Raw genomic sequence first — 16,802 nt, 5'->3', positions numbered from 1 at the left:
TAGCCTAGTATACAGATTCATTATGACCCTCACAATCAGCCTCCGGACCCCGTCCTCACTCGCAAGTTTTACTGCCCCTTGCAGTCCACCTCCAATATGGAAAATATTAAATATTCTCGGGTTCTGGCTTTTAAAAAGCGTGAACGTCACAAATTCGGCAATTTAATAAATATGAGCTACGTACAAATAGTAGAAAAACGAGGGTAAAATATTGCAACATGAACAAAAGGTAGTAATCCAGAAATGGCTGACAAACTGTTGAAGGGATTAAAGCGGAGTTCCTGATTTCACAAAGAGGACGCAGTTTTAATCTGTGACTCGCTGAAGGGATTTTCTTTGCGCGTGCGTGTTTTAAACAAGCGCGAATGGTCGTTTGGGATCGAACCCGGTCGCGCCAGAGCGGCTGCGCGTGGGTGGGACCGGCGGTCGCGCCCGGGAACCTGCGCGCGCAGCTGGCGGGTGCGCGCGGGGTCGGGCGGGAGGTGCGTCATGCAGTCAGAACTGAGCATTCGCTTTAATGATGGGGGATACAAAAACTGGATTAAAGCGGGTTTGTGTCTGCAAAAAATTCGGGACTGTATCCTCGGCTTCGTAATTACAGAAATTGAGAAGTTCCACCAGGTTCTTCTCGGCACCAACCCGAATCTGCGGCAAGGAATCTGTAAGAATTCTTGCAAATCCCACGGAACAAAGGTGAGGAAATAGGAATGAGGATATTATACAAAACCTTTGAGGGGGGGGGGGAAGCCGATGTTATAAGGAAAGGGCAAAACTAATTGAGAAATTAGCTGAGGAAACTCGCAAAAGTTGCAAATGCTGGAATTGTGAATAAAGACAAAATACTGTAAGCACTCGCAGGTTAGGCTACATCTGTGGAAGGTGAAGCAGAGTTAAGATTCAGATTATTCAGTAGGTAGCAGAAATGCAATATTCTACTTTACTTTCTTTATAAAGTGATTCTTTATCGTCTTTTTTGCTGTATCACACTACCATATCACTTCACAACCTTATTTTGAAATTGTGGTCCTTGATTCTAGACATTACAGTTAGGGGAATCATCAACTCTGCTTTTACATGCCAAGGACCAAAAAATGTTCTGTGCTTCTATGATATTGCCTTTCATACTGATAAATTCCAGAAACTAAAGGTATAGTCCGATTAAAAATCTTCTCATAGCGCAAATCTGTCATTCCAAAAATCAGTCTGGTGAATCTTTGCCGTGTTCTCTTTGTCATGAAGTTATCCTTGAGAAAGACCCGACGTGTATAAATATATATTTCAGATGACGTCTTCTACTGACACAGAAGGAAGGCATTCAGTCCTTTGGGTAAATGAAAATTTGGGGAATAATCTAATTATTTACATTCCCACTCTTTATTTTTCTCTACAGTGAAATCTATTCTTGGTTATACATGTCCACTAACATCCCTTTAGAGATTTTAATCTACATAAAACAATAATTCACAGTAGTCAGCTGATCTGTCACATCTTTGGGATATGGGAGAAAACTAACTAGCTTGAGGAAACACACATGGTCCTAGAGAGAACATCCAAGATCAGAATGGAACTGAAGTCCTTGGTGTGTGACAGCACAACTGACTGCTGCACCACCATGCTTTCCCAGTTCTCTTTATGAATGGTGCAAGATGTGTTTACTCTTATACTCAAACACTCTTGCAATAGCCAAACATACCATTTGCATTCCTAATTCCTGGTTGTACTTGCATGTTAGCTTTCAGTGATTTGCATGCAAGTTATCCTCTGAATGTCAACATTTTTGTGTCTTGCCATTTAAATGTGATAATATGACATTTTCTATTAGGATGGATGATCTCACAGTTTTCCTCATCGTATTCCATCAGCCTTAACTTTTTTCATTCATTTAACCACTCAGATTTCTGTGATGACCTTCTGCAATTCTTCTCACAATGTGCACTGCTATCGATCTTAATGCTGCCATAGATATAACATAGATATTGATCATTGATCTATGTATTTTGAGTGGATAGGGATGCTGCACGAATTCCTGTAAACCTCTATTTCTGAGCCTGAAAGTGACCGGCTTATTTCTAATTTCTGTTTTTTTCCATTAGTCAATCAGTCCATTCCAGTGTATTTTCCATAATACCATAAGTAATCTAAAGTCCAACTAGACGGCATCCACCAGTTGTCCTTAACTGTTTTTGCTAGTTGCAAATCCAAAAATGGTGTGTTGGCATTCATCAACTGTGAGATTGAGTTCAAGAGCTGTGAGGTAATGTTAGGCTATATAAGATCTTGGTTACACCTCACTGTGTTCAGTTCTGGTCACTACAGGAAGGATGTGGATACTATGGAGAGAGTGCAGAGAAGATTTACAAGTATGTTGCCTGGATTGGAGAGCATGCCTTATGAGAATAGGTTGAGTGAACTTGGCCTTTTCTCCTTGGAGTGACAGAGAATGAGAGGTGACCTGACAGAGGTGTATAAGATGATGAGAGGTATTGATCATGTGAATAACCGGAGGCTTTTTTCCTGGGCTGAAGTGGCTAACTCAAAGGGGCATAGTTTTAAGGTGCTTGGAAGTAGGTGCAGAGGGGATTTCAGAGGTAAGTTTTTCACACAGAGTGATGGGTACATGGAATACGCTGCTGGCGACAGTGGTAGAGGCGGATACAATAGGGTCTTTTAAGAGACTTTTAGATAGAGCTTAGAAAACTAGAAGGCTGTGTGGTAGGATAATTCTAGGCAGTTTCTAGAGTAGGTTACATGGTTGGCACAACATTGTGGGCCAAAGGGCCTGTAATGAGCTGTAGATTTCTATGTTCTAAAACTTTAAAAGATTTGTCAAATTTCATTTCCCTTTCATAAATTTCTGCATTCTGCCCAGTCCCTGTTATTAATGTTCTGGTAGCATTTCTTTCATAGTTTGGACTGTAGATATGACTACTTTGCTTGCAACTCATCTGAAGGTAACTAAATTTGATTCAGTCTTCCTATTGGACAACGAACAAGTTCCATAGGTCCTGGGAAAGATTAGGAAGGATATACCCAGGCTGAACTAGGACAAGTATAAGTTAGCATGAGGTTATGATAGAATTTGAGTAGTACGGTGAAATTGATTTATAGACCAGATGAATAGAGCAATTTGTCACTGTTTGCGAGGTAGTTGTTAAGTAGCAGATCTAGGATTATTCGAAAGGCAGAACATCAATTTCTGGGCTATCTTGTACAATGGCTAACGGAGTTGCGTTGTAATTTAGACTATCTTTGAATGGAAAAGATATTTTAGTGTGCCTGCTGGATTTGGTGCAGGTGGAGTTATCAAGAATAGGTGGTCTGGTGCGAAGTCTCAACCAGAAATGTCGACGATCCCTTTGCCTCCTCAGATGCTCCTTGACCCACTGATTTCCTCCAGCAGTTTGTTTTCTTTTGCACCAGGTTCCAGCATCTGCAGTCTTTTGTGTCTCCATGAACAGGTGGTGATTGTGAAGCATACAAGGAAAACAACAGGAGGGAACAAGTCCAAACTGGTGTGCTGTCCAGTTAAAGACAAGTCAATGAAGAAGATACGCAGCTGAAAATGGGAATGAAGTAAAACTGAGAGGCACTGAGGAAGTATTGATCAGTGCAGAAAATTAGCTTAGTACAGTAGCAACACTAAGAAGCCAGCAATGCTCTATGTACAGACTTGGGCTTCAGTTAATAGCTGGTCATTAGGAACTTGGACGGGCCTGAAGCTTCCATGTTGCCACTCTAAACATCAGACCCCACTGGCCAAGTTCAGAATTTGAACAGAAAATTTATAAATGAAACTAACATGGAAAATGGAACACTACAGTGATGGTCAGGCCATTCAGCCCTTGATGCTGTACCAGTCTTGATGCCAGTTTACAATAACTGTCAGTCCCCTGTATATCTCCATATCCCTGTATTCACTTTATATACATGTGTGTATCTTTAAGCCTCTTAAACTCCACCAGACTGCGTGCTTCCACTACTGCCTCTGGTGTCCTATTCCAGGCAACTACCACACAATGCATAAAAATATACTTCTGTCACGTCACTTTTAAATTTCCCTCTGTTAACTTTAAAGCCATGTCTTCTGGCATTTGACATTTTGACCGTGGGAAGAGATTATGACTATCTACCTTATCTGTGCCTCTCTTAATTTAAAAAACCTCAGTCAAGTCTCCCTGCAGCCTCTGATGTTCCAAGAAGAACAACCCAAGTTTATCCAAACTTTTCATGTATCTCATACTCTCTAATCCAGGCAGCGTTCTGGTAAACCTCTTCTGCACCCTTTCCACAGTCTCCACATCCTTCCTATCCTGAACAGAACTGCACACAATACTCCCAAATGTGGTCTGACTTGAGCTTTATAAAGCTGCAGCATCATTTCCTTATTATTATACTCGACGATCCTAACATGAAAGCAAGCATGCCATTTGCTTTCTTTACCACCTTATCAATTTGTGTAGCCACTTTCAGTGAACTATGGACCTAGACCCTACAATCCCTCTGTATCTCAGTGCTATTAGGGGTCTGCCATTAACTTTCTCCTTTCATTTGACCTCCCAGAGTACAACACTTCACATTTGCCTGGATCAAATTCCATTTGCCACTTCTCTGCCTACGTATGTAACTGATCTATATTCTGCTGCCTTCTTTGATAGCCCTTTACACTGTCCACAGCACTACTGATCTTAGTCTTATCTGCAAAGTTACTAATTCACCCAATGATGTATTCAATTCAAATCATGGATATCATAAACAACAGAGGTCCCAGCACCAACCCTTGTGGTACACCACTGGTCCAGCCAGAATAACAGCCTTTCACCCCTACTCTCTGTCTTCTATGCAGAAACCAGTTCTGTATCCACACTTGCAATTCACCCTGGATCCCATGCATCATTACCTTCTGAATCAATCAATAAAAGTAAAGACTTTTAGCAAGTCCATGTAGATAATGTCCACTGCCTTACCCTCATGAGGCTCCTTTGTCACCTAAACAAAAACACTCAATCAAATTGGTAAGGCATGACCTGTCCTGCACAAAGCCATATTGATTCCCTAAGCAAGCCAAACCTCAGAATCCTTTCCAATAGCTGCCCTACCACTGATGTGAGGTTCAATGGCCTATAGTTACTTGGATTAACCCTACTTCTTTTCTTGAACAAAGGCAGATTTGCTACTCTCTAGTCCTCTGGGAACTCATTGTTTATGAGGACACAAAGATCTTTGTCAAAGTCACAGCAGTCACCTCACTTGTTTCATTTTGGGATATATGCCACCAGGCCCTAGGGACTTATCCATCTCAATGCATTTCAGAAGATTCAGCACTACTTCCACCTTAATCTTAAACTGTACCAGCACATTAGCATGCTCCACTCTGCCTTCAATATTCTGCAAATACTTCTCCTTGGTAAATACTGACACAAAGTACTCATTGAATATCTCAGCCTCTTGTTGTGACTCCCAAGCACAAATTCCCATCATTATCCTTGAGTGGACCTACCCTCTCTTTAGTTAATCTGTTTTCTCAATATAACATGGCTTGGGACTCTCCTTGATCCTACTAGCTAAACACATTTCATGTCCCCTTTGACCTTCTTAATTGCCTGCTTCAGTGCTTTCCTGCTAGCTTTATATTCTGCTAGGACTCGTCTGATGTTAGCTTTCCAAAACTTATGTATACATCTTTTTTCTCTTCCTGACTAAGTTTAGGACCTCTTAAGCCATCCGAGGTTCCTTACCTTACCATCTTTGTCTGTACTCTTTATGGGAATATGGTAGTTTCGAACTCTGATCAGCTGGTTTTAAAAAAAAACTTCCATATGTCAGATGTGAACTTGTCCAACAGCAGCTATTCCCAGTTCAACCCCCCTCCCCCATGCTTAGCTCATGTTGTGATTTGTCCTTCTCAATTTAGTACCTTCCAACAAGGTCCAGCTATCTTCAAACATAATTGTGGTCGCTATTCCCAAAATATTCACTGACTATGGTCTGTCACCATGGCTCATTTTCAAAAACCAGACCCAATATGTTTAAAGAGCAAACACAAGGAAATCTGCAGATTTCCTTGGGGACTAACACACACAAAATGCTGGTGGAACACAGCAGGCTAGGTAGCATCTATAAGGAGAAGCACTGTGGACATTTGGGGCCTGACAAAGGGTCTTGGCCCGAAACATCAACAGTGCTTCTCCTTATAGATGCTGTCTGGCTTGCTGTGTTCCACCAGCATTTTGTGTGTGTTGTCCCAATATGTTTACTCCCTTAGTTAGACTCTCCTCACTGTTTCAGAGGCCCCTCTTGGATGCACTTTGCCCTATTTAAGCTTCTTGTATTAAAGATGTTCCCATCAATACTGGGGGAAATTAAAGACCACCATTATCACAATTCTGTGAATTGAGCATCTTTCCATAATCTGTCTCTGTACCTGTTCCTCACCTCTCACTGGCGATTGGAGGCTTGTGATATAATCCCATCAGCTGCCTAGCCTAGGTGGCTCAGCCAAGGAAGCAACAGACGTAGACAGTGCGAGCGGAAGCACAAACGTGGCTGAGAGCTAACCCCACCAGGCCAATGATACTATCACGTTTTGTGGCCAACGCCTGCATGCTAGAAAGTAAAATGGACTTACTAAGGCAGAGAGTTGATGCACTGAAAGAGATGAGAAACCATTGCATTTCGGTGTTCACGGAAAAGTAGCTAAACAACAACGGGCCTGGGTCAGTGTTTCAACTCAACAGGATGACTGTTCCACATGAACAGAAGTTCCCTGTCAGGGAATCCAAAAGGGGCTGAATCTGTGTGTACATTAACAAACTCGTCTGTAGTTAGCAGTAACTGTTCTGGGGCAGTTGAATAGAGTAATACCTGTTCAGGGAGTTTACTGCTGTCTATATCCCCCGAGTGCAAATGCCAAGAGCGCACTAGGAGAGCTTTAGTGTCATCAGCTCTCTACTAAACAAGCATCCAGACATTCTCTTCATAATTGCAGGAGACTTCAATCATGTTAACCTACAGGGCATTTTACCCAAATTCCACCAACAAGTTACCTTGGCCATTAGGGTAATAAACAAGCTCAACTTTGTTTTTTCAAACAATCACGGCACCCTCTTTGACCACATCTCCATCATGTTAATCACAGCATACTGATCACTGCTGAAAATGGAGAAACCAGTCAAGAGGACCAGCACTGCATGGCCTAATGAGGCAAACTCTATGATTCAGGACTCTCTTGAACAGACTAACTGGTAGATGTTCAAGGAGGCCGTCACAAACAGAGAAGACACAGACCCCAAGGAATATGTCTCAATTGTTACTGGCTATATCAGTTAGTGTACAGAGGACGTTGGTCCCTCAAGAGTGGTCATCTCGCAGGCCAACCTGAAGGCCTGTTTGAATGCTGGGGTGCTCTCCCTACAAAGTGCCAGGGATGTTGCCTTCAAGCCTGGTGACAGAACGACTTTCAGAACACCCAGGAGATGCCTCATCTTGGGCATCAAGAGGGCAAAGGCTGCCAACAGTTAAAAAATTCTAGAACACTTGTCCTTCTATTGATCCCTGGTGTATATTGCTGAGCACGAAGGGCATTACTTCCCACACAAAGAAAAATGGTGTTGATTGTACCAGTGATGACTCCTTCTCTAATGCACTAAACAACTGCTATGCCCACTTCAGGCATGCATAACACAATGCCGACCTCAAGAGCTCAGGTGAGCATTCACTGTCTGTAACAGCAGCAGACATGAGAAGGATTCTGTGGAGAGTCAACCCCTGAAAGGCAGAGGGCCAGATAACATCCCAGACCGAGTACTCCTGGAGGGTGTGCACTAGCCCACTGATGTCTTCAACACATTACTCATCCAGGCTGCTGTCCCTACATGCTTCAAATCGATCACCATCATCCCTCTACTAAAGGACTCCACACCTTCAGAACTAAATGACTAATGACCAGTGTCACTGACTTCTTTCATCATGCTTTAAAAAAGGCTGATAGTGGCACTTATTAAAAACTCTATTCTTGCCACATTGGACACTCACCAATATGCTTACTGACAAAACCACTACGACAAATGCCATAGCATCAGTCATGCCCCTGGCCTCGACACACCTAGAAAGCTAGAACACTTGTGTCAGAATGCTGTATCTGGCTTTAACACTTGGTATTTAACACTATTGTTCCATTGACCTTGGTGAACAAACCCTTATTCCTCTGTGTAAATACACTGCAACTGTGTGTTGGACTTCCGAACCAACAGACATCAGATAGTCAGGAAGCACAACCTGTTATCTCACCCCATCATCCTCAACACGAGTGCCCCCTAGTAATGTGTGTTGAGCCCACTCCTTATCACCAACCACGAGGAGATGGCCTACAGAGAGGAGTAGTGAGGCCTGGTGCTAATCAGATAACCTCTTCCTCAATGTCAACAAGATGAAGGAGGTAGTTATCAACTTTAGGAGAATTCACACTGCTCTTTACCTTGGCGACACAGCATTAGAAATTACGAGCAGTTTCAAACTCGCACAGCCTCTCCTGGTCCCAGAACACATTCTACACAATCGAGTGGTCTATTCCTTAATATCTTTCTTTAACAAAATACAAAAATTTCTCAGAAACACAGAGCTGCCAGTTTTCTGTAATGACAGCATCGTAGCACCATTTGCGATCCATCCTCTAAGTTCATCGTCCATATGCATTGCACCAGAATGGTTTCTTGCCTGTTTCTTTCCAGGCCGGTGAAGGTTCTCGGTCCAAAACACCAACTGTTTATTCTTTTCCATAGATACTGACTGACCTGCTGAGTTCCTCCTCCAGTTGCTTCCCCTCCAGTTCAAATATAAACTGTTTTGTTTGTACAGGCCTCACCTGCCCTGGAAGAGAGCTCAGTAATCCATAAATCTGAAGCTCTCCCTCGTGCATCAGTTCTTTAACCGTGCATTGAACTGTGCTATGCATCTATTTCTGGGAGAACTGAGGGCTCTCAACTGAAACAAACAACTTTTAAAAAGCTGGCTCCTCCTCCCTGCTGCACTGGCACTGCAAAAACAAGTTTGAAATTGAAAAAAACAACTTTTAAAATCGTGCAAGTGATTTAAAATATATGAAATGTATTGTTTTACCAGATATTTGCTATTACAGTGAATTACTACTTTCAAATAACAGGAGCACAACAGCAGAGTCAACAAATCAGTTGGAATCTATGTTGCTGCTGTCTGAATATTCCTCCAAATGTGAAACCAGTAAATTTCTTGCTTTTGTTTTCTATATTAGCTGATCCTCTGTGGCATTGCACACAGAGATAAGAGAAGATATAGTTTTTAGTGGAAGCAGTCTCGGAGGATATGAATTCCAATCTCTACAAATGTTGAAACTCTCTTCTTAAACACGCCATTTTATTATTGTAGCTTTCTACTACTTTATGTCCTAAAGCTTAGAGAAACTGAGTTTACAGTGCTTCATTGGACACTTCCATGATGAATGTGGAATTAAAATAGAAATATGAAAATATGAATACTGCCAGTGATTAGAGGAAGGTAGAAAATGTTAGGTGAAGGATGTGCTCTGAATAAACCCAACAGCAAAGACTTATGATTGGAATTATTGATTTTCAATATATATATCTATTCTCCTGTTCATTTAAGGACTCTAACATCAAGGAGTTTTCTTTTTTGATCCTTCATTGATTTTGATTTCACCAAAGTTCCTGATGACAGTCTTGTGTTGAAACTGCTTTGATTTTTATTCTTGCATGTCCTGCTTGTTGATTTCTCTGCTGCATTGAAGGCAAAGTGGACACAAACTAGTGCACTCCAAGTTATGAGAAATTTATATTTTTTCTTAATGTGCAAATTCCTAACCTGACCTAATCTTTGAAACACTTTCAGTTCAGCATTGGTCATTTGCTAATCCCACAATCATTTGGCACCTGATTCTTTTAACTCCTGGCCCTTTCACCTCACAATGTGACTCTTGAAATCCAATCTATGAATCTGTACCGATTATTGATGAAAGAATTTTGAATTTGACCAAACCTTTTAATAGTGACCTCACAGTGTGAAATCTTGCAGACTGACCTTTACTTAGTACAGGCCAGGCAACACTTCTTTGATACCTCTTCATACCAACCCTTGAACCATGACCCCACCAATGAACACCAGACCACTGTGTTCTATCATTATCAGGAGATCATCCCTCCACACCTCCAGCCTGACAGTGCCCCAACCACACACTTCCCATTTCTCTTAGCCAAAATCCACAAACAGGGCTATCCTGCTAGATCCATTATCTCTGTAAGCTCTTTCCCCACCAGACCTACCTCCTTATAGCGATTCTGTCCTGTCTCCCTTGTCCCCTACATCAGGGACACCTTGCGTACCCTGCAGTTTTTTGACAATTTTGTTTTCCTTCACTATGTTTGGTCTCCATACACCATCGGGAAGGTCTTAAAACCTTCTGCTTCCTGCAACAAAGATCCAACCACTTCCTTTCCACCAACACTCATCCAACTGCCTGAACTTGTCCTTACCCTAAACAGCTTTTCTTTTGGCTCATCTTACTTTCTCCAGATCAAGAGTTTAGCATGGGCACTTTTATGGACCCTTATTACACTGTCTTTTCATTGGCTACATGGAACAGTCTTTATCCTAAACTTTTTCTGGCATCACTCCCCAACTCATTTTAAGTTACATAGGCAGTGCCCATTAGTGCTGCTTCCTGCACCCATGCAGAACTTGTCAATTTTATCCCTTTGACTATTATACGCCATCTTCTCTCAAATTCTCTTGACCCGTTTCTGAGGCTTCTCTACCTGAAACCTCTGTCACATCTGCTCTTGAGATAAGGCTTTCCTTTCCAAGACAATGTCCTCTTTAGCAACATCCACAAAATGCTGGAGGAATACAATGTTCTCTTTTTTTTCAGCAAGTACCCTCTTGACCTCACAATCTACTTTGTTATGATCTTGTACATTATAGTGCACTCTGTTTTTCTCTGTTGCTTTATTATGCCTTGTATTGTTTTACCATGTTCTACACCAATGCACTGTGTAATGATCTGATAATATGTAGACCAGTTTTCCCTATATCTCAGCACACTTAACAATAATAGCTAATTCAAATTCCAAAAGTGGCTTCTCTTCCGCTGTTGTCGATGGAGCTTTCTCTCACATTTCCTCCATTTCTTGTACTTATGCTCTCAAACCACTTCCGTTCAAACAGAACAGAGATAGAGTTCCCCGGTCCTCACCTTTAACCCTACAAGGCTCTGCATCCAGCACATTATCCTTTGATATTTCCTTCAATTCCACCAGGCATAATATTTCTTTCCGATTCCTTTCTGATTTCTGCAGGGACTACTCCCTCTGTGACTGGTTTGCTCCCTGCCTACCCCTCCCTGACACCTGTTACTTCCCCTTGCAACCACAGAAGGTGCTGTGCTTGTTGTTAAACTACTTCCTCACCACCATCCTGGGACTTAAACAAACTTTCCAAGTGATTCATGTGCACCTCCTCTAATCTCATTTTAGGCATTTGCTGCTCCTGAAGTAGCCTTCTTTGCAGTGAGATCAAGCACAGAATGGGTGACTGGTTTGCAGTGACCTGTTTCTCTGCCCATGGTGGCCTTCTTGAGCTCCCATTTGCATGCTGTTTCAGCTCTCGTTCCCTTCCCATTCCCACAGCCTTTTCCACTGCCACGACAAGACTCAATGTAAGCTAAAGGACAACACCTTGAAATTCACCTGGGTTGTCTCCAGCTCAGTGATATAAAATTGAATTTTCAGGTATCCTATATCTCTTGTGTTTTCTTCCCCTCCCTCCTGATCCATCTCCAATCTCTTCTTCCAGTTCCCCTCCAGTTTATCACCCAATTGCAGAATATCCCAGCAGTTTCAGCTATTTCTTTATCACTAAGGTGATGGTCTTGTTGATTCATGATGATGTGAAAATTTAACAGACAACTTTTGCTTTTAGTTTCAGACAGCCTGCTTTGTATGCAGAGAATGGAAAAAGGAAATTCTGAGGCATCATACTGATCAAAATAGTACGATATACTGGGGGAACTGCTGCCCTTTGTTGTGGCCTACAAATGCATGGGAAGTTGCAAAAGTATGTTTTATATTTTATATAGAGTTATGTTGTTTATTGTCAATTATCAACAACTATTTTGATTACATTAGTTTATACACTTCAAAACTTTATCAAAGGGCAGGAATGCATTAAATTAAAAAGCTGAATGAAAAGAAAATGCTACTCGGTCCCCTGTCCCCTCCCCTAGTGTTTCCGTCCCTTCCTTATTCTTGTTCTACTTACCACCTTCCTACTGGGTCCCCTATCCCCTCTCCTAGTGTTTCCATCCCTTCCTTATTCTTGTTCTACTTCTCACCTTCCTTCCTTATCATCTTCCATAATGTGCAGCCCTTTGTTGTCTCAAACCATCATCTCAGCCACTATCATTATCTGCATGTTTCCCTTCCCCACTTAGTCCATCTGCCCATCAGCCCCTCCTTACCTGGAATCACCTTGCCAGCTCCTCCCTCGCTCTCCCTCTCATCTCTTAATAAGATTCAGTCCTGATGCAGGATCTTGACCCAATATAAGACCATAAGATATAGGAGCAGAATTAGACCATTATGCCCATCAAGTCTCCACCATTTAATCATGGCTGATTCAATTTTCCTCTCAGCCCCAATCTCCTGCCTTCTTCCTGTATTCCTTCATGCTTTGACCAGACCAGATTCTCTCAACCTGTGCCTTAAATATGCTTAAAGACTTGGCCTCAACAAAATAGCTGCCTGTGACAGAGAATTCCATAGATTCACCACTCTCTGGCTAAAGAAATTCTTCTTCATCTCAATTCTGAAAGGACACCGCTTTATTCTGAGGCTGTGTCTCTGGTCTTAGACTCCCCCACGATAGGAAACATCCTCATTGCATCCACTCTATCAAGGCCTTTCACCATTCAATAGGTTTCAGTGAGGTCATCCACCATTGTTCTGTACCCCAAAACCACATCTTTAACAATTGACTTCAACATCTTCCCAACCACTAAGGTCAGAATAACTGACCTATAGTTCTTTCTTCTGCCTCTCTCCCTTCTTGAAGAGTTAAGTGACATTTTCAATTTTCCAGTATTCTGGAACCATTCCAGAATCTAGTGATTCTTGAAAGGTTGTTACTAATGTCTCCACAATCTCTTCAGGCTTCTCTTTCAGAACCCTGAGGTGTATAATATCTGATTCAGGTGACTTATCTACCTCAGGCCTTCCAGTTTCTCAAGGACTTTTTCTCAAATAATGGTAACTTCACACACTTCAAAGCTCCTGACACCTAGAACTTCCACCATACTGCTAGTGACTTCCACAGTGAAGACTGATGCAAAATACTTAATTCAGTTTGTTCGTCACTTCCTTGTCCCCCATTAGGACCTCTCCAACATCATTTTCCAGTGGTCTGATAATCCACTCTCGCCTCTCTTTTACACCTTATGTATCTGAAGAAACTTTTAGTATCCTCTTTAATATTACTGGCTAGCTTACTTTCATATTCCATCTTTACCTTCTTAATGCCTTTTTCATTGCCTTCTGTTGGTGTTTAAAAGCTTCCCAGTCCCCTAGCTTCCCACTAATTTTAGCTCTATTGTATGCCTTCTTTTTGGGTTTGACTTTTCTTGTTGAAAATATATTGACTGAACCTTTGCTTAACCCACTGCATTCTTCCAGCAGTTTATTACTCCAGATTCCAGCAACTGCAGTCTCTCATGTCTCTCTGAAAAAAGTGTTGTTTTTGAGATGCTTGTAGTAATCCAACTGAAAGTGAAGATCCGTGTTTCTTCTAGCAGTAGTAACACTATCCATTGTAATGTGTTTGATGAAGAAAGTTGTTGATATTTAAAGAATGTGGATGTTATTAGAAATAAAACACAATCATTTATTGGAGCCATGCATAACATTTTAATGAAATATACAAAAGGAATTTTGAAATCATAGACTCTTCAGATTACAATGAGCTGTCCTTCCAATTTACCATCAATCTAGTCATACCACACAGGGACTTGGACTGTATCAATATGTTTTCTTTGTGACTATGTTTTTCTTTGAAACCGTAACCGTATTTGCTATTTGCACTATGTGCTATTTATGTGCTGTTGGTGAAGTGTTTTGCACCTTTGTCCTGGAGGAATGCTGTTTTGTTTGGCTATATTCACACATGGTTGAATGAATATTAAATTTGAACTTGAGTGGATTTGGCAACACTACAGAATACCCAGCTTAAGAGATGTATGTGATTCACAGTTCGACTATTTCTATATAAATTTTGATGACTTGTTCCTTTTAGTTTTCCTTTGCATTTAAACATGATTATTCTCATCCTACCTTTCCTGCCAAAAATGTAATGCACAAATTTGTTACCTTTGTCATACACTATTAGATAGCTTCTAATGATTAGTCTTTCTAAATATCTGCTTCTCCATTCCAAAACAGTTGACCAACTTGCTCATTCCTTTTACATCTACGCACATTTACTATCTAGACTTTGCTTCCACATGTCTGCCTTGTCCCTTTAATGCCCCTATGTAGCTGCCATTTTCTTTGACTTCCTGCACAGTCCTGCTGTGCACTGTACTTTAAAACATATGATTTCTGTCTGGAAAGTATGTATTTTGAGATATTGCAGCTATTTAAAGCTACTTTCCACCATAACTTGACTTTAAAAAATCACAAAAGCAACCATGCTGACTATTGTGAATACTTCCATAAATGTGAGTATCATTTTGTATTGATTAACAACCTGTTTTGTGCTTGAGCTGATACCAGCTAACTGAGCTGATGCAACTTCAAGAGGACTAATCCCATCATTCTGAGCTGCACTTGCACTCATGCCCAAGTAGTAAAAAGGTTTTTGAGTTGCTTCAGCTAATCTGATGTTTTTCGTTCCTTACTTGTGTATGAAGTGGGCAACTTTTGCTGATCATCAACAGACCTGCACAACTACTGATCTAGTTCAGGAGGCTGACTGTGTACCAAATTCCACGTTACCCAGCGATTATGGGAGTTGTCATATGACCAGTCAATTGTTTAAAGAAGTGTTTAATTGTAGGATCCCATTGGATAGGGCAGAAGTTGCAGAGAATAATGTGTTGGATATGGAGGCTAATGGGGTGGTAGATAAGGATAAGGAAATCTTATCCATTTTATGACACCAGGATGGGGTGATGGCAGGCGTGTAGGAAATGGAGGAGATACAGGTAAGGGCACCATTAGTAGTGATAGAAGAGAAACCATATTTTCTGAAAAAAGGATTTATCAAATATTCTAGAATGGAAAGCTCCATCCTGAGAACAGATACAGTGATGGCAGAGGAATTGAGAGAAGGGAATAATGTTTATTCAAGTGATGGGATACAAGGAGGTAGAGGCAAGATAACTGTGAGAGTTAATGGGTTTATAAAAGATGTCAGTGGATAGTCTGTCTATGGAGATGAAGACGGAGATCAAGAAAGAGGTGTCAGAGATGGACAAGTAAATTTGAGGGCAGGATGGAAGTTGAAGGCAAAGTTGATGAAATTGATGAACTCAGCAAGGGTGCAGGAAGCAGGTTGACCTCCCTGGTCCTCATTTCCTGCTCATCACTTCTGACCAGTTCCCCACTTCTTTCCCTCTCTCCCATGGTCCATTATCCTCTCCTGTCAGATTCCTCCTTCTTCAGACCTTCACCTCTTACACCAATCATCTTCCATCTTATCACATCATCCCTTTTCCATCCACCCACCTTTCCTCTCACCAGGTCTCACCTGTTATCTGCCACCTTGTACACCTTTCCCTCCTTCTGCCTTCTTATTGTGACTTCTGGTCTCTTCCTTTCTAATCGTAGTGGGAGGGTCAGCCCAAAACATTGACTGTTTATTTCCTTCTATAGATGTTGCCTGACCTGCTAATTTCCTCGAGCATTTCTTGCATGTTGTGATTGCTTGCTATATAGAGTGCTAGGTTTGGAACATTTCCAACTCCTGATGGGAAGTAGTAGAAGTTAGCACTCCACTAATAAATTCCATAACTCCATGAAGAAGTTCTGTTTTGGAGCATCGTTCTAAGTGTGATTAACTATATACAAGTTTGGGATTTCCAAGTTTGCAGACAGCAACTCAGGAGGCCTGAACTTCCTCATGGGTAAAAAGAAGGCAGAAAAGCATTCGGGTTGCAATTAATTTTGTCAGATGGTTTACCTCATCAGTTCCAAAGCATGACTTTGTAGTTCAATACAAACTGATATAATTAATTCAGAAGTTATATTCCTTTGGACTTTGGTATGAACTTGAATTATTACATATATTTTTCACTTTTATTGAGAAATGAGAATTTGTTCTGTTTACATTTTGTTCATGATTAAATCGTGCTTTCCACAGGTCTACATGCCTCGTGGGCAGGCCAACAGACGGGGACCAGAAAACTGTGATGCAGCAGCTCTTTTGAACCTTTTTATTTTTTGCGATCACTTTCACTTTGAACGGCGAAAAGTAATTGAGGTAGTTAAGGTTATACTTTGTGTTATTATCAGAAAGATTATAATTTTGTTTTATTATTCCTTCTCTTGTTTTAATCCCTCACTACTTTTTCATTCCATTCTGCAATATTTTGAAGTTTTGTAACCTTCTCCACAGCAGAAATCTACTTCCTCCATATTAATACCCCATCCTGTTATTTCTTTGCTGACAGCTGAGCCTGCAGTCACTTCAGCTTCATGTTGTCCTACACTGGCCATCACTATTTACCCCTCCTATTAATTTCTTCCTTAAATCCTACTATTACGAGC

At 41.2% G+C, this 16,802-nt stretch overlaps 1 protein-coding gene across 3 annotated transcripts in view; it reads left to right on the top strand.

Annotated features, from left to right (window-relative positions):
- Window positions 1-441: 441 nt before the first annotated feature.
- Window positions 442-16,802, top strand: part of LOC132393247 (uncharacterized protein CXorf38-like) — a 38,246-nt gene continuing 21,885 nt past the window's right edge. For 2 of the 3 annotated variants that reach the window (XM_059968257.1, XM_059968258.1), the window contains exons 1-3: window positions 442-693; window positions 11,965-12,099; window positions 16,396-16,515. In XM_059968257.1, the coding sequence (XP_059824240.1) occupies window positions 490-693; window positions 11,965-12,099; window positions 16,396-16,515 (459 nt within the window). In that variant the 5' untranslated portion in view covers window positions 442-489. The remainder of the gene's footprint in view (window positions 694-11,964; window positions 12,100-16,395; window positions 16,516-16,802) is intronic. The other variant, XM_059968256.1, reaches the window with a different exon arrangement.

Source organism: Hypanus sabinus, chromosome 4 (genome assembly GCF_030144855.1).
Source record: "Hypanus sabinus isolate sHypSab1 chromosome 4, sHypSab1.hap1, whole genome shotgun sequence".
NCBI lineage: Eukaryota > Metazoa > Chordata > Chondrichthyes > Myliobatiformes > Dasyatidae > Hypanus > Hypanus sabinus.
Note: the sequence above shows the minus strand (reverse complement) of the source record. Positions and strands in the feature narration are given on the sequence as shown.